General features: G+C 40.8%; 1 protein-coding gene across 1 annotated transcript; it reads right to left on the bottom strand.

The window, feature by feature from the left end:
- Positions 1-1,049: 1,049 nt before the first annotated feature.
- On the bottom strand, positions 1,050-17,150 carry npy2rl (neuropeptide Y receptor Y2, like). Its single transcript, XM_034165147.1, is given in 8 exon segments — positions 1,050-2,069; positions 2,072-2,147; positions 5,335-5,488; positions 6,820-6,985; positions 11,526-11,621; positions 11,624-11,657; positions 11,817-12,061; positions 17,015-17,150. Coding segments are annotated over 7 exon segments (1,218 nt in total). The 5' UTR covers positions 12,000-12,061; positions 17,015-17,150; the 3' UTR covers positions 1,050-1,560.
- Between the last annotated feature and the right edge of the window lie 2,359 nt (positions 17,151-19,509).

Here is a 19,509-nt window from a genome sequence, read left to right as displayed (position 1 = left end):
AAAATAATAATATCGGCTGATTTATCTGCAAATCAGCCGATTTATCGATTATCGGCATTTTTTTTCATCCAAATATCGTTATCGGCATCGGCCTCAAAAAATCCATATCAGTCGGGCTCTATTTATCAGCTCAGCAAATAACTTGTTAAAATACATGTTGGTTATTTGTGTGGTCCATCTGAAGACAGCATCTTCAGACAGACATCTTTCAGATGTAAAGGCATACTATCTCTTTTCCGTATGCGGATTTAATTGTATAGTAGACTATGGGTAACATGGAATTTGTTGCTGAATTTTCCATAAACATGCAAGTATTGTACTGTTTGTTACTATATTTATTGATTTATTGATTTCTTGAGATAGACGTGTCTGTAGAACACTTGAAGTCCAGGAAGAATTTCCCCTCGGGGACAGTAAAGTGTATGGTATGGTATCGTATTTCCAGTAATCGATTGGTTGACTAATGATTTCAACTGTGGTTTGTGTGTCATGGCTCCCTCATCAGTCCCTTTGCCATCATTCCATTACACGGCATTAGATTATTTGTTAGAAAATCCAGTTCATGCACATTCCTACAAGCAGAAAAACATGGACAAATTGTAAAGAACGATGTAAAAATATTAAAGTCCCTCATAGGTTCTGTATACATGTGAGTTAGGGTCCTTCCCCCCTCACATTAGTAAGTCATGAAAGGGCAAAACTTCAAATTTCCAAATGTAAAAAAAATTGCTTTTCAATGATTTTATACAAGGACAAAAACAGTCTGCCATAATGAGCGTGATATTAAATGTCATTTCATCATGAAGATATGAATCATGAACACTGTGTTGGAATTTGACTTGTATTTGGATTTTCTTGATTTTTTTTTTTTTTTTTTTTTTTTTTTTTCTGCTGAACAACAAATTAATGATTCCACAAATCACTGCAGAAGTATATTTACAGAGTTTAAATTTTGGGTTTGTGTCTTGCCATCTGTGTTTTGCCTCAGAGCAGATACAGGAACAACATTTGACTTTTTTTCCCCTTTGATATTTCATCTCAATGTTTTGATATCACCTTAAAAAAAAACATGCAGCCAATCAGCTTGTGCCACATCACTCGTCATAAGCCACTCTGGTTTAAATACAGGAAGTAAATGTGTTGCGTGCAGACATGAAGGTGGAATAAAGCTTTTTTTCCCCACATGATTTGAAAAAACATCAAGTCAGTCATTTTTTTTTTCTGTTTGTGAGCATGTTTGTTGATTGGGAATAAACCTCTTCACCGTCTTCACATAATTCCTTCCCAAAAAGCTGAAGTTTGCTGGTTAAAATCCCGATGTAGACACGATGAAGTCATGCTCTTGTGATGCAAGTTGTTCGGTTTCTTTTTGTTTCTTTTAACATTTTCTTGAAGCTCCCCAAAAGACATTCAATGTCATTCCTGTTTTGTCTTGAATCTCATTTCCCGACTGTGAAGTTTGTGTCCTTCCAGCGTCCTGATAGTTTTATCTTCCCGACTCCCTCAATGGCTTATCGTCTCTCACTGTGCTGTCATTTTCGCGTCGCCTCTCTCAGGCTCTCAAACGTCCGTTGCGTTTAGGCGGGTTGACACCACATCCTGCGCTTCTAGCACCATCTTCTTCCCTCGCCCTCCTCCTCCACCGATGGGATGGATACTATCCAGCCGACTGCTCCTCCCCCCCTCTCCTTCTCCCCGACACTTGAAGACGGCAAGGAAAGCGGCACGGTAGTTGCGGTTCATCCAACCGTACAGCAGCGGGTTGGCAAACGTGGAGCACATGGCGATGACATGGAAGATGGTGTAGAGCAGGTGGAAGTCACGCATGTCCAGCACCGAGCTGTCGATGTCGGTGGCCAACTGGAAGGCGTGGAAGGGCAACCAGCTGACAGCAAACACTACCACCATGGTCACCAACATCTTGGTGGTCTTACGGCGCCGGCGGTGGCGCTCTGATCCTGCACCGCCACCGGCACAAGAGGCATTGGCACCATTAACTGCTGGGCTGACATGTCCACGGAGTTTGGACCATATTCGTGCGTAGGCAAAAGAAATGATGGACAAGGGCAGAAGTACTGCAGGATCAAAATCGAGATGCTGTAGATTGTGCCATCGGCATTTTTACCGGGCCACTTCTCCATGCAGACCTGCAACACCACAGAGATCACATTCAACATCTTTTTGTTGATTAGCTCAATTAACTTTAGCCTTTAGTCAACCAACTTTAGCGGCAGAATTTCACCATCAATCAGTGCCATCCTGTTTGGACACACTTCCCACAATGCGAAGCACAGTTGCTTTTGAGTAACTTTAGAGAAATCTTCTTGAAACTTCATCAGATCCGATATGATGGATTATGTCAATGAAGACCTTTTCATGCATCGGCGAGATGATTTTAATGTCACACGAGAATTAATTGAAGGCAGCCCAGAAAGACAGGAACGTTTAATTCCCCTTTTTCAGATTTATGGTTTGGAAAACTGTTGCCAATAACCGGGATTGTATCAGACGTCAATATTTTGGACCGTAGAGCTGCGGTTCACCCAGGCCGCAATCACTCACTGCATTTTCACTTTAAATGAGATTGCTCACATGTATAACCATTCAGAAAGGAGCCTACTTGTAGATGGCAGGATGTGGGAAAACTCTGGGGATTCTAAGCAAACTACATTCCATCAAAGATCAAACAGATTAAAAAAAGAACATGGTGCAGTGCAGAAAGCAGCTTTGGCAGTGAATTTAAAGAGTATATATCAATTAATTTCCAAGTAATTTTACTTAACTTCTCTCCAAGAGGGAAACTATGGACTTGCATGGATATTTTCTTTAATTCACACACACACCATTTCAATGTGGAGGATCCTGAAGCTAAAATATTAGCTAACTGTGTTACATGATCCAATTTTATGAAATTATACCCTACTGAAATGATAACTTCTTTAAAAACAGGACAGTATAGTTAGCAGTCACTAATATGAAAATACAAAACAATACAAATACATTTCATTCTAGTAACTGACAAATTATCTGAGTAATGACTGGGGAGGGTTCACTAGTCCTAGGATCCACTGGTCCTAACCTCTATTATTTAATGGTGTATATTATAACCCCAAACTGATTTTAAAGTTCACCCTAACCCTTAACCCTAAACCTAACACTAACAGTAACCCTAATCCCTAATCCAAACCAGGATTAGTGAACTCTAGGACTAGCACAAGTAGACCCTAGGACTAGTGGGAAGTTCCCGCAGTGACTGACTAAGCTAACAAGCTAGTTAGGCTAGCTCAGACATGACAGTGACACAGCAACACAGCCAGCTTGACTATCTAGCAAGCAATTAGCTTAAAAATAAGCCTTTTGAATGATTGTGAACACCATGTATCACACTACTTACTGTATGTTGATTGGGAAATTTTCTTAAATATGCATAATTATAAATTGCTATAGCCTATTTTGTGTTGATATCATGTATGTGTATATAAGCTTGAAATTGATCCCTGGGCTAATAATAGAGATACGTTATATACAGTTTAGCTAGCAAGTTGAACACAAGTTAACTGAGCAATACTGCAAGTAAGCTAATGAGCAAACTATCTTGCAAGCAGTGAAGGCGCTAGCTAGTGAGCATGCTAAATATCATGCAGTATTTCATGTGAGTTGCTATTTTTTCACCAGGTTTGTGTAGTTCATGATGTCTGCAATGAAAGGGGGATCAGCCTAAAACTCAAAAACAACAAGAAAAAATGTTTAAATAACAATATAGCAGATTACAGAATTAAAACAGTATCAACGGTAGGACAGCACAGCGACGTAGCCAAGACATACCAACTTAAATCACTGCATACGATGGAAATTGTTGACTATTTTCAAAGTTGACTGATTCTGGGTCCCCCCCCCCCAGTCAAAAACACTACCTACGCCAATGAGTACAGTTGCTCTCACCATTTGCAAAATGCATTTTCCTACAGTGCCTCGGATGCAACCATTTTTCATGCCCAGTATAATGCTGAAACCCTCAGAATCTGCTGATAGATACCAATCTGATACCTTTTTCCACATCTTAAACTAAATCTGTACATCAATATGCGCTTTTCTGACCTAGCCATCTAACAAAACATCAACGCAAATGGTAAAACAAATATTCTGCTGCCATAAATGTGGTACGCAACGTGACTCAGATGTACAACCGAAGTCTCAAATCAGATTTCCAAAATCTAAAGCAGTAACTCTGGCCAATATCAGACTAATACCAATCCAAAACATCTGATTGGTGCACACCCTAATATCAAGTAAGATTAAACAGTTTTGCTGAATTCAACGTCAGTTTTATAGTATTTAAGTAAGAAAATGAAAGTTGGGTGTGAAATTGGAAAAAAAATGAATGAATAGATGGTGCAACAAAATGGATAGTGGGACAGAAAGGTTGAAAGCATGTTGTACAGCCGATAACTGAAAAAATATTTCAAATGGTGATCCAAGCACCAAATATGGCACAAATACACCTTTGACACGACCCTTTTGAAAAGGCAGGGCATCTACTTGAATTTTCAATAGGCAGCCAGCTAGGGATCAATTGAAGAATTACACAGGGGTCAGAATTAAAAGATGCACCAGCCATATTGAAAACTATACCATATTATTTGTCTGATTGCAGAGATCACAAAAAGGTATAGTTTGGATGTATCATGCTTAGTTATCACGTTACAGGGTAACATATGTTATATGTCATAGAATCCAATGGACGTTGACGTTGTTTAACCTTTATTTTGCAGACAAAACATTCAACACAGTCAAAACTATTCAATTTATTAATCCTATTAGCTCAACCAGTAATTTGCACCACTTTATACCAAAATTGGAGCAACTTTAACTTTTAACCCCTGTACAAACTGAAAAGACCTTTCTCATCATTTTTCTATTTGTTTTAACCCATAACTCCATATTCAGTCATAGATAATACAAACTATACCTTTTTGAAATCTTTATGATCAGATAAATAATATGAAATACCTTTCAAGATGATTGGAGCATTTTTAAATTTCAACCCCAGTGTAATTCTTCAGTTAACCCCTACCTTGCCGCCAATTGAAAATTCAAGTGGGCATTGTGCTTTTTTAAAAGAATAATGTCTAAGGTGTTTTTGTGCCAAATTATTCTCTTATCTGCTGCAGTAATGGGAGTAGAAAGATGAAAAAAAGGGAGGATGGATGCAAGTGAGGAGATGTGGTAATGAGGAAAGAGGATGTGAAGGAAGAGCCAAGAGATGGACTCAGAGGGACAGAAGGATGAGAGAGAGAAGAATGAAAGGTCTGAGGAAGAGTAACAGGAGTCTACCTGGATGGTGTTTCCGGGCTCTAGCGTGAAGGATCTATACTCTCTGAAAATCGCCAGGGGACTGGCAAGGACGGCGCTCAGCACCCAGGTCAATGCAATCACACCGAAACAGACGTCCTTTCGCATCCTCGTCTCCAGGTGGTACACGATACACCTGTGAACCACACGCTATGATAACCAGCACTGCAGGGTAACCAAATTAAATTCAAAACATCACATTATACACACATGTCTCTGCCAGATATCCAAATCCATGTTATTATGAGTCCATATTACCAGAGGAGGTGGCTCTGTGAGATAAGAGGCGGACTACCAACATATAGACCGGGGGTCGATGCCAGGTTTGTGCTTCAGGCAACTTGTCTCTGTGCTTGGACAAGATACTTCCATTCCAACCAACCTTGGTTGGTTGGGCAAGGAACCAGTCATGGACTGGCATCCTGTCAAGGGGGAGACTTAAACCAGTGGTGGGCACAGCTAACCGAAAAGTTAGCTTTGATAAATCACTAAAAAATTTAGCGAAATTACAGCTAACCTCTAACTTTTAGTATTGACTCGTACACTGTCGGCTACTGATACGCCAGTTTTGAGTTTAAAACACCGCAGGGTTATTCTGAGCAAATCCAAAGGCCATCGCAAACACAAAACAAGCAACAACAGCCAAAGCTTTTGTCTTTATGCACCCTGCCAGCTGGTGCAAAGAAGTGTCATTTACTTTTCACACACAACAACACAGAGAGTGGCAGAAGAGATCAAACGCAAGGTCCTTTTCACTCATGGTTACAACGTAAGTCTTCACCAAATTAATTACACTACTTGAACTATCACAACACAACAATCTATAACACTAACAACAGTGCTAAACTAATATGTACTACAAAAATATAAAAAAAAACTAACCCTGAACTCCCATAATGCATTGCAGCAGCGATCGACAGTATGTCTGCCTTAAGCACAGCATGTAAATAGGGCCGGCAGCCTTCCTTCCCCTTTCTGCTGTAGGAGGGTTGAGGTCCTCACAGTGGTCTAATTATTGCAAAAAACACAACAGACAGGAACTAACATGTATGATTTTAGGGTTTACAAATGTTTTTGACTGTTAAGCTTTACTCACTATGCCAGCAAAAAAAAGTTAGCAGACAGAAAGTTAGTGGAACTAAATTTAGCAAAGCTAATTGGTCCGCTGATGGTTTTCAAAGTTAGCTGAGAAGCTAATCCGCTAGTGAAAAAGTTAGCTTTGCTAATTAGCGGTTAGCAGATTAGGGGAAGTGTGCCGACTACTGTCTTAGACTCTTACGAGCTTCATGCTACGATATCCATGGATGCGTATCAACCTGATGGGTCTCAGGGTCGCTGTAAGATTTCAAGCTAACACATATTAACAACAACGTGGATTTCAGTACACAAGAAGAACCTGGGCTCCAGAGAGTTTAGATTCAGACAATGATGACAAACACACCTCCAGAAGCCTTAAGCTCCACCTACCTGTGGCGGTCGAGGGCTATGACGTTGAGCGTTAGCGTGGAGACATACACGGCGAGCCCCTGGGCGTAAGGTAACAAGAAGCACAGGGCACCACCGAATTTCCACTCTCTGAGCAGCGTGTAGACGAGGGTGAAAGGGAGGCACAGAGTGTTGACCAACAAGTCGGCTGCAAACACACGAAGAACAACACAAACCTGCTCAGGACAAATCAAATTAATTAATTACTTATTGGTCTATGGATGAAAATGTTCAAATTACAATAAATCCTAAAAGGCATTTGGCCATTTTGTTTTGATGGTGTTTTTTTGCTGACATTTTATTTATTGCTGTATGCTAGGATTAACGCTAAAAAAAAAAATAAATAATAATAATAAAATAAAAATCGGCCAAAAAAAGGGGGCGTGGCACCACTATTTCCCCGTTTAGAAAAACCCATGCCATAATTTAAGCAATGTTTGTTCACTTCCTCCTCTCAGGTCCTTCAGCCAATTTCCACCAAACTTGATATGCGGATGACTGTCAACCCTCGAATTGTTCTTAAAGGGTTTGTTCTGGCAGGGGCCAAGGTCATTGGGATCAAAGGTCAAAATATTGCATCTGCCATTTCAACTTGCACCAAATTGACTAAACATACTGTATGCAGGCAAGTTTTGGAATTGCACTGGCAAAGTTTGCCAGAGGTCAGTCATCTGGGTAAAGGTCAAGGTCACTGGGGTCAAATGTCACACATCCACATTCCTTGGTCATGCACATGGGTTCTACTACCAAGCTGTTATTAAAAATTAAATCCATTCAGCAGGTTTTCCGCTGGATGTGAGCAACAGCTCAGCTCGTCATCTTTTGCTCAGCACAGACTCCAAAACTGTCTCACACTGTCAAAACTGTCTCAACTGTCTCAAAACTTACTTTGGCGCTACAAGGATGTTACTTCCTGTCGAACAGCAAACCTCCATCTCTGTGAAATCTGGGCTTTATGTTTAATGCATTATTGAGCAGGCAGGAGAAACCACACGGCTGTTTTCCCGTCAGTGAAGGAAAATTACACAGTGACACATCATCTCCCTCATTTCCTGTCATTGTGTGCTCATGAGAACAAACAGCAGCAACAGACACCGTCTGCTCACTTAGAGTCACATGACCTGTCATATCAGTCACACGAACTGGTTTTATATAAAACTAAACATTTAATTAATTGCAGTATTTTTGCATTTCTTTGAGCTCTCAGGATTTAAAATGCAAAGGCTACAAAACTTGCAGCCGTAATTATGTTGCTGAGGATTTTCCAGCACACAGTTAATCAATGTGTGCTGCTATTTATTAATAACAGCCGGGAGCAGAGTTGACTTGGCACCCAATTTATTGACACTTTGCACAACAACCGACACTGCAGGCCACAGTGTTAAAACCACACTGCAGACGGCCACGTTAAGCTTTCCCCAATTATTTCCTTCAACTTCACCGTAATAATGTGATTTTTTTTTTGTGGTGTGTTGCTGGAAAGATGTGAGGGAAGTAAATAAATGAAAAGTCTTGATTCCTCCTGTAAATGTTTTCTCTCTGGAGAAAAAAAAAAAATCAAAGTTTGCCTCGCTCAGATTAGCAGAGGGCAAGTGGGTCAATAACTCGCAGCCAAAAAGATTAAAGTGTGTGTGTGTGTGTGTGTGTGTGTGTGTGTGTGTGTGTGTGTGTGTGTGTGTGTGTAGGCTGCAGTTTCTACTGCACTGAAGTGGAAAATGTTTGTCAGTTCAACATTTTAACCTGCAGCATTAAAAAACAAGAGCAATATGAGATTTCTGACATCCGCCAAGGGTCATTGAGGACTCAAAATAAAAGTTATGTGATTCACATCATGCCTGGACTTTCCCCTGGATCCGGATTCCACAACCCAGTGCAGTAATTGCACACTGATCCAGAATGGTCCGACTGATCAAGATGCTGCAATCTGATTTTTAATTCACAAGTAGTGTCTTCCTGATCTTGGTTTTACATCGTGACGCCGGACCCATGACGTTTTGGCCTACAAAGTGAAATCCTGATCCAGAACCCAGATCACTTCCAAAATGTAATGGAATCTTCCAAGGCCTAACACCAATATGTAGTGAAAATTTGGTGAAATCCGTGAAGTAGTTTTCAGTGGAGTATTTCATGGCCTAATATGTATCTGTGGTGCAAATTTGTGAGAATCTGTGAAGTCATTTTGATGTAATCCTTAAAAGCCTATATAAAGTGAAATCTTGATCCAGAGCCGGATCAACTCCAAAATTAAGGGGAGTCTTCCATGCCCTAATATCCATCTGTGGTGCAAATTTGGAGAGAATTTGTGGAGTAGTATTGATGTAATTCTAAAATGTCAATAAAGTGAAACTTGATCCAGAATCCGGATCCGGATCACCTCCAAAATTCAGTGGAGTCTTTCATGACCTAATATCTATATGTGGTGAGAATCTGTGAAGTAATTTTGATGTAATCCTTCAAAGTTTATGTAAAGTGAAGAATCTGGATCAAGATTCAGATCACCTCCAAAATCACGTGGAGTCTTCCATGCCCTAATATCTATATGTGGTGCAAATTTGGAGAGAATTTGTGGAGTAGTATTGACATTCTAAAAAGGCTATAAAGTGAAATGATCCAGAATCCGGATCACCTCCAAAATTTAATGGAGTCAGAAATTCCGTCAAAATCTGTTCAGTTTGACGTAATCCTGCTAACAGACAGACAAACAAACAAATTAATTAATAAATGAATGCAAGTGAAATGCAAATTAAAGTTTAAAAAAAAAAAAAAGTGATTCCTGTTAAATCCAAAATAACTTGAGTGACTTGATTCCGTTCATGATCCCTCGCCTGGTAACTTGAGCATTTTCACTTTCCTCTTGTTCTGTCGCTGTCTGTGGTGCTGCTTTACTTCACCATCTCCATTCCATTAAATTTAAACAATGAATTGCTTTACTTTTCTACAAACCCAATAGAAAAGGTTGGAACTGATGGAAAATTCTAATTTAACCAAAAAAATAATAAATTTCTGCAGCGATTCGTCTTTTAAGATAATTCATGCTTTGTGTGGCCAGTTTCATTCTATTTGTTAATATACATCCATCCATTCTCATGTTTCAGACCTGCAACACATTCCAAAAAAGAGAGTTGGTACAGGGCGATTTATGCCTCGTAATGAGGTCAAAATAAATGATATTTTAAACAGGTGATGTCAAGTATAAAACATCTGCGTTGGTCCAAAAAGCTGAACTTTTGGGAGTTTTTTTTTTTCCCCCCGCTTTGGATGACAGTGTAAGCCCGTCTTTTGTGTGTTTTTGAGAAAAACGCTGCAGCATCGTCAACTGCTTTGCAGGCGAGTCCGAGTCTCCTCTTCAGATTTGCACATTACGCGTGAATAAAGCGGCAGTGACAATATTTATTGCTCAGGACTAAAGAGCCGTGAGGAGTGAAGTGCTGCTCGAAGCACTCGTTCCTCAACAGGATTTTTTTTAATCACCCTGTTTGAAGTCCAGTGTCAAAACACATATTTTACAGCTTGTTAAAAATGCGCAGAGATGTGCAAGTTTTCAAAAAAGAAAAAAGTCAAGCTGCTGAGAAACCAGCCTCCTGGTGGACTCTGTACCTGCTGCCGTTTCCTGCTGATCTGAGATCTTTGTTGGCTTTAATCTTTAGACATAAGCTGCTTTTCAATGTTCAATCTCATTGCAATTAACAATAAAACGGCAAAATGTAGCATGCGAGTCTTTATGGCTGCATTTTTATGCCCATCTGAGAGTCATCTTATGTAACAGCAACACGGAGGGCTTTGTGATTTCAGTTCGACTTATCCACAAAGTAAAACAAGTCCTTATATAGTACAAGAACAGATCCGTAGAGGCAGGAGTCTACCACAGCCAGCGGGACCCAAGTTACAGCCTGTGGAAGTGCCCCAGAGACAGTCCAGCACATAGCAACAGGGTGCGAGCTGGGACAGTGGACACTGAGAGGACACATACGGTTAGAAGTCCTTAAGTCCCGCCGGGAGACACTGTTGAAGGTGGTTGAGCACAGTGGGGACAAGGTCCCAGGAGACTTCAAATTCCAGACAGACCAGCAGCTGCCGGCCAACCAACCAGACACAGCGGTGGTGGACACGGGAAGAAAACCGCAGTTCTGATCCATGTGGTGATCCCAACTGACAGCAACACCAGAAAGAAGGAGCACAAGAAAATCCAGAAGTATCAAGAGCTGAAGGAGCAACTGGAGCAGATGTGGAAGGAAAACTCCAAAGTGGTCCCAGTGGTGAAAGGAGGACTATGTTCTCACAGTGGAAACTGACAGCTGAAATCTCTGAGATAGCTTTTTGTATCCTTCCCATAAACCTTGATGTTGAACAATCTTTGTTTCCAGGTCATTTGAGAGTTGTTTAGAGGCTCCCATGTTGCCACTCATTAAAAGAGATGCAAAGAGGGAAACTTTGCAAATGGCCACCTTAAATACCCTTTCTCATGATTGGATTCACCTGTGTAAGGAGGTCAAGGGTCAATGAGCTTACCAAACCAATTTTGTGTTCCAATAATTAGTGCTAAATGTATTCAAATCAATAAAATGACAAGGGTGCCCAAATTTATGCACCACAGAAACACAGCTGACAGATGTGCCAGTCTTTGCTCTGCAATGTTCACATCTCAGCTTCAGCAAACATTAATGGTCTTGATTTGCATGCCAACGTACCAACAGCCAGGTTGGCGATGAAGAAGTTGGTGACGGTGCGCAGCGTCCTGAAGCGGTAGATGACGTAGATGACCAGAGAATTACCCAGAACCCCAGCACTATAATGGTGCTGTAGGCCAGAATAAGAACCACCTGCCGAGGAAAAAAAGTTCCAGGTCAGAGCTCCCATCATGCCAATGCTCTGCTGTTGTAACACGAACCGCCACACACCTAAAAAGGTTCCAATGTAGGACACATCCACCACATTTTTCCACACACACTGATTTTCATTGCAAAAGGTCAAAGGTCAACCTGAACACTCGGCAGCTTAATGGGGTCCTCCAGAAAACCAACTCCCTCAAAAGCCTGCGTGGTCAGGGCTGGGAGCGCCGAGGTGGTGCTGGAGTTGTAGTCATGGTAACTGAAGTTGGCATCAGACGGCGGGTAGATGTGGAGCTTGGCCAGTGTGGCGTTGGCGAGGCCGTCGACGTCCATGTCCGATCATACGACTTCGGTGGGCAGTGCCATTTTTACAAACGCACAAATGCGGCTACTTCCTGATAAACAAACAAAGTAAACGAAGGAAAGACACACGGCAGCAGTCAGTGAAGAACTCTTCAAAAATCAAAGGCATTACAAGGCTCATGTGTTACCTGCTTGATCGTTGTTGAAATACATATATTAGAAAATTGTGTTTTCTTGGATCATGATAAAGGATAAAGCGGAAGAAAATGGATGGATGGATGGATGGATGGATGGATGGATGGATCATGATTTCTTTGACCAAACAGCTCCAAAGTCTAATCACCTCTAGGTATCTATCCAAGTATTATTCCTCCCAAGTTTGAAAGAAAACCATCCAGCCATTGTTGAGTTGTCTTGTCCACAGACATACTTCAGTGAAAACAAAACGCTGCAATACTACTTCTACAGGAATCTGCTCACCTTGGACCCAGCCTCATGTGGCCTTTCAAGGAACTGCAGTTTTCCTCTTTTTGTGCTGCTTATTTGGACAAGCAGAGGTTTGGTCATCGCTAGAGGTTGGAATTTCAAAGTTCCCAGTTTCCAGCTACATTTCATTCGATTCTGATTAATAAACTGAGCATTGACATGATGTTATTTAGTGTCAACCTTTGTCACATTATATTTTAATGTGAAGGGAATGTTCTCTGGGTTAACTGTAATGTTAGCGTCACACTGAAAGAACGTTAACCAGGATTCCCTGCCTTCAAACTGATAACCAGAGAATAGAAACTGTGAATGTTACTGTAACGTGTTGGTTGTACCTATGAACATGAAGACAAGAGAGTGTATTAACCAGTAGTATCTCTCTGTGGCATAAAAGTAGCTGTCTTGCAGACAGGATGGCACTGAGGGTCTAGAGGGCAGTAGAGAAGATTATTAGGGCCAAGCTGCCAACCATTGGTGAACTGGCAGAACAGCGCTGATTGTCCAGTGCAAGAAGGATAATCAGGGACACTTCACATCCCTTTAACAATCTGTTTCCCCTCCAGGCAGGGGCGGATCTACTGGGGTGGCATGGGGTGGCAACTGCCACCCTAAAAATAGCCCTTCCCACCCCAGTTGCCACCCCAATCAGAAGTGGGTGACATTTTTTTCAAAAAAGGGGACCTCGCGAATGGCTTTAACCGGCGAAAACTGTGCTCTCTGAGCGCCCTTGAATGCAGCACAAGCTGCGCTGCCTGCCCCCCCCCCCCACCACCACCACCACCACCACCACCACCTGTTGTGACGCCGAACTTTCCCTAAAAGACACGACGACACGCCAGCACACACGGCTGCCAGGAAAACTTTGCAGAGAAAGAAATATAAAATTGATACATTCACCAAGTACTGTATAAATTAATAAACAATGAGGAATAAGTTTTCAGTGGTATTTTTATTAGGGCGGAACCTCTTGTTTCCCTCGTTGTTTCAGGTGAACTGAAAACAAGGACGGACGTCAACACTGGTCACATCAGCCGGCGAACCTTTCTTTGTAGCTAGACTTCAGTTTTACTCGGTCTCTCATAGATATTAGGGATGTTTCGTCCAACCTTAAGTCGTGTTATGTTAACAAAAGTCCGTGCACGCGTGCGGCAATGTAAACATTTTAGGTTTTCACTTTCATTTCATGACGCAACAGTGGAGCACTTTTTATTGCTGAGGGGAGAAAACACTTTGTTGTGGATTTAGAGGAACATTAGAAACAAGAGAAGAGGGTGTGAGGAGAGGACAGAAGGATGGACAGAGGACAGAGGGATGGATGGACAGAGGACAGAAGGATGGACAGAGGACAGAGGGATGGACAGATTACAGAAGGATGAACAGAGGACAAGCGCTGATACACACACCCTTGAGGTGTGTTTCTGTGAGTCTTCAGCTCAGGTAAGACTCATACAGCTTCTCTGCTCTCCTTTGATTAAATATGTTGTTTTCTACTATAGTGGTGCATCTTAGCTAAAGGGCAAGTCTATGGCGACGGAATTACAACAGTAGCAAAATCTGGACATACTGCGTCTAACGACTACAGATTAGGTCAGATTGTAATTCCGTTACCGCAGAATTGCACTAAAATTTCCATAACAATCATTCAGTTGTGATAAAAGCATGAAATTTGGCACAAATATTCTAAATTAACTAATATTTATTTTCAGATATGGAGGCATCCTGGAACTGACCTCTGAGCTACAGGGGTCATTAAGAATTACACAGGGGTCAAACTTTAACAAATGCTCCAATCATATTGAAAAGTATACCACATTATTTATCTGATTACACAGCTTCCAAAAGGCATAGTTTGGACTATCCTATGACTGAATGTTATGGGGTAAAAACAGCAAATATGGTGACAAAGGTCAGTTTCAGTTTGTACAGGGGTCAAACGTTAAACTTGCGCCAATTTTGGTAAAAAATTATGCAAATTATTGGTTTAGTTAATAGTATTTTAAAAAGGAATAGTTTGCACCATCTATCACGCTAAGTTATCATGTTACGAGGTAACATATGTCACATGTCATAGAATCCAATGGACGTCAACCTTGTTTGACCTTTACTTTGGAGACCAAGCATTCGACATAGTCAAAACTATTCCATTTATAAATCCTATTCACTCAACCAATAATTTGCATAATTTTTTACCAAACCTGAAGTAACTTTAATTTTTCACCCTTGTACAAACTGAAACTGACCTTTGTCACCATATTTGCTGTTTTTACCCATAACTCATAACATTCAGTCATGGATAGCCCAAACTATACATTTTTGGAATCCTTATGATCACACAAATAGTGTGGTATAGTTTTCAACATGATGGAGAATTTTTTTTATATTTGACCCCTGTGTAATTCTTTATTGACCCCTGTAGCTCATTAGAGGTCACCTCCAGGATGTCTCCATATCTGAAAATAACATTAGTTAATTTAGAATATGTGTGCCACATTTCATGCTTTTATCACAAACTGAACAATTGTTTTGGTTATCTGCTGCACTACTACAGCTCATTTTGTGATCATGAAAACACAATTTACAGATCTATGACGCCCATTGGAGCGCTTGAAATTACCATTCCACTCACATATTTTTTACACACATTGTTTATAGTTTTTTCTATATTGGTCTGCAAAAATGTTTTAACGTTACATGAAACTTGGTCCGTGGCGCAAAAAGCTTGCGGGCCGCTGCTCTAGGCTATATGAAACTTGGACTCGTGATGCTATAATCCAGATTCCTGACCTATAATAGCATAATACATAAACATTACATTGCCACCCCACATAATAGTGCCTGTCCCTGCTTGCCACCCCATGAATTTATCTCTAGATCGCCCCTGCCTCCAGGTAAACAGTACTGTAGCCCGAGTTGCAAAACCACACAGATTTAGGGACAACTTTTACCCAACCACCATAGGACAGTTAAATATAAATCAATAGAGAGAACTGTGCAATACAGAATGTAGGATATAGAATACACTGTAGCATCTGATTGAAACATTATCCTTGTAGCATCTTCATATATGCAATACAGAGACCATTATTGATCGGTTAAAAAAAAAAAAAACTATCACAACCACAGACCTTGGACTGGTATTCTGTGCTTTTTTCTGTGTTTTTATCTATTCATGCAGTGCAATCAATATTTCATTCTGTGGCAGCATCTGTGATGTGTTTTTTTACTGAATGACAATAAAACCAAGTCCAAGGCAAAGAAGGGCTGCAGCAAGCTGACATTTGCCCAAATTACTGACTTCCAGCTGACCTTGCCAGGACAATTCTGGACTCCCCATAAGTGAGAGGCACATTTGGTCTAAATCCAGTTGTAAATCAAATTCCTTGACAAAAATAAATTCCTAAAGAGCAATTTTGTGGCCAACCTTCACTGAAATCAAACAAAGAGGAGTCGACCACAATCTGACTTCAGTGATCGATCTTGGCCTTGCCTGGGCAATTCTATAAGCCACCTCCATGTGTGTGCCACATGCGGTGCAAATCAAAGTGAAAAACTTGAATTGTGACCTTTGACCCCAATGATTGACCTTTCAATTCCAGAATCCACCTCCAGGTGTACGAAGTTTGATGAAAAAACTGGTGAGACAAATCTAGATTTTGACCCCCATTGACCTTGACTTTTGCCCCCCCCCCCCCCCCCCCCCCCCAAAAAAACCCTGCTAGGGTCATTCTGGGGTTGACTGTCCTCCATATCTAAAATCTGACGTAAATCAGCAGAAGGACCTGGAAAGAGTAGGACAACAGATGGACAGACAAATGATTTTGGACCAAACTAAAGCTCTTTGGTTTGTTTCATTGTAATTCAGCGAGCGTCTGAAACCTTTGGGGACGGTTCTCTAAGGACCGTCTGTTCATTACGTTTCCACTGATTAGCTGCTCAGATCAAAGAGACTACTTATTAGATAACATCAAACGGCCCAACGGAGAAAAGCTAGCGAGGTGAACTGTGAATGAGAGTGGATCGCAGCGTGACCCACAGGCCCGTTGAGTTGACCTTTCAAGGTCAACTAATTCCTAGACAGAGTGGGTTAGATTACTTTGAAAAAGAGGGCGGCTGGGCATCTAAACTTATTTACCCACAGTCCTCTGCTGTTTTCTCTGCCATTTGGACCAATCGCAGCGAAGCAGCTCAGCGCAGCGGACGGATCTCAAATTAAGGTTTGTCGGCTCAGATCTGCTCCGCAATCAGCGGCTGCATCCGCGGTTACAAGCCGCTGGGATCTGCTCGTTAAACGTGGATTTAATCAGGCTGGGCGCCAGACGCCCGCGCCGTCCGATCCCAGCAGACAGTTTGTTTGTGGACAAAAAGATTAGGTCTGGTCGAAACGCACAGTAGTCTGGAGTGCAATAAAATAATCAGACTGTCAGTCACCTCAGTAATGTACTGACCTCTGAACTCTCGGTTATGGATTTTGTCTCTGAGTGACACACTTGGACATGAACACGACAGCGTCCAAAGCCGCTGTTTGGACTTTAACGTTAGAAACTTGAACCTCAACTGAACTCTCCTGATCGCCAGCTGCAGAGGTCACACGGTGCTGCAGATATACTCAGACATGAGATCTAAAGGACCCTGAGGCACCACAAGTCTGGACTCGAGACCTTCAACCAACATTTGGTAAGAAATGACCTCGATCACCCTGATTTATGTACTGTTGGCATACATGGAAATGTTAGACCTAATGATTTAAGATATTAAAGCTACAGTCTGTAGGATTAGTGCCATCTAGTGGTATGATGGCCTCATTCTTTGATTGCGAAAATATCAATTCAATGTTGCAGGTAACTGCACACCAATAACAGATGGTTATGAATTCTGTATTCCATTTGTGCTAATAAATGGCTCTAAATCCTACACACATAAAGGGCCCTATCTTCAGGATTTATAGTGCGCAGTCTAAAATGCATCATGCAAGTGCATTTGGGGCATGTCCAACTCCATGTCAGTTTATCTGAGTGCAAAATAAAGCACAGATAACAAAGGAGTTTAGTCTCTTAATAAATTGAGTATAATATGAATTACCAATCAGGCTGTCTTCTGTCATTGCCTTTAAACACTGGTGGGCACAGCTAACGAAAAGTTAGCTTTATAACCATTCATCCGCTAAGTGAAAAGTTAACTTTGATAATGCCAAATCTATAAACGACTAGAAAATTTAGCGGATGTTACCGCTAACTGATAACTTTTAGTACTGACTCGGTCACTGGCCACATCGGATTACACTGTTGCCTACTAATAAGTCAGCAGGGGCTGCTGGGTAAATTCCTACAAAATGAAAGCACAAAAAATAATACAAAATAAAACCCCAAATACGCTTATCATCTTTATCAAAAGCAGTAAATTGCAGTATTAGAAGTCACACTTTCTCTATATTCTATATTTTTAAACCGCTAACAGAGCTGTGTTGCAAATGCGCAAAAAAAAAAAAAATGAATTACAAGTAAATTCTTAACACAGTCATCGTCTTCAGAAAAAGCAGTAATTCACAATATTAATAGTCAGGTTTTTCTCTGTATTATATTTAGAAACACAGTAACGGCTCACCCGTGTTTGCGTTCAAAGTGACTGGGTAAAATCTAGAAAACTCACATACATTTTGGCTTTACATAAAAATACTGCAATAAGTATCTTTTCACTTTAAAAAAGTAAAGATTGCATGTACACACTGTCTTTAAAGCAGACACACTAACTGGCCGTTTGCGCTACGGGAGCTCATCTCAACACAACACCTGACTGTTGCAGACACACGACAGGAATTTACATGTATGATTTTAAGGTTTACAAATGTTTTTGACCGTTAAACTTAAGTCATTTTAGCAGCACTAAAATATTAGCGGTCTAAAAGTTAGCGGAAGTCAATTTAGCAAAGCTAATGGTCCGCTGATGGTTTTCAAATTTGCTAAAAGCAAATCCGCTAAAGAAAAACTGAAAGTTAGCAGAATTAATTTTAGCAAAAGCTAATTGGTCCGCTGATGGTTTTCAAAATTTGCTGACAAGCTAATCTGCTAAAGAAAAACTGAAAGTTAGCAGAACTAAATTTAGCAAAAGCTAATTGGTCCGCTGATGGTTTTCAAAACTTGCTAAAAAGCGAATCCGCTAACGAAAAACTAAAAGTTAGCAGAACTAATTAGCAAAAGCTAATTGGTACGCTGATGGTTTTCAAAATTTGCTAAAAAGCGAATCCGCTAAAGAAAACTGAAAGTTAGCAGAACTAATTTAGCAAAAGCTAATTGGTCCGCTGATGGTTTTCAAAATTGCTAAAAAGCTAATCCGCGAATGAAAAAGTATCTTCGCTAATTAGCGGTTAGCAGATTTGTGGAACTGTGCCTACCGCTGCCTTAAAGCTCCAGGAACACAGACTGTCTAAGATTTGGGAGAGTCTCTCACAAAACAGCTGAACGTATGAGGTTTGGTTTTATTTCTGAAGATTATTTATTTATTTGTCTGCATCCATGTTTTTTAAGATTGTTGAGATCAGCCTCCAAATCCCAGCAACTAATTAAATATTTACACAGACAGAAATCTGCTGATTAACAATTAATTACAAATGAGACTTCAGTGTGTCGGCCACACTGTCAGCAGCGGTAAAGACGGCCTTCAGTGTCACCGAATACTGACATGATTCTGACAGACAGCGTGACTCAAAAGTAATTAACTGACCGTTTAATCCTCCGAGGTGGTGCAGATTTTTAAAGTAATGCTAGTTTGCAACCTGGCAGTTATGAGAAAGTAATGTTTTGCTTTGAAAATAATTGTCTGTCTCCAGTTAAATATCTGTGTGTGAAAAGCTAAATACGTTCCCATTTAATTTGTAAATGTTATTTATGACATTTTAAATTCTTGTTTTCTGCGACACTAATAGGCTCAAGATTTCCAACAGCAGAACAACTGGTCATTCTGGCGACGGTGGCAGAGAAGAGAACACTGAACAAAGTGCTGGACATTATGGATGATGCCAGTCAACCTCTGCACACCATCATCACCAACCAGAGGAGCT

The sequence above is a fragment of the Thalassophryne amazonica genome, chromosome 23, assembly GCF_902500255.1.
Source record: "Thalassophryne amazonica chromosome 23, fThaAma1.1, whole genome shotgun sequence".
Lineage (NCBI taxonomy): Eukaryota > Metazoa > Chordata > Actinopteri > Batrachoidiformes > Batrachoididae > Thalassophryne > Thalassophryne amazonica.
Note: the sequence above shows the minus strand (reverse complement) of the source record. Positions and strands in the feature narration are given on the sequence as shown.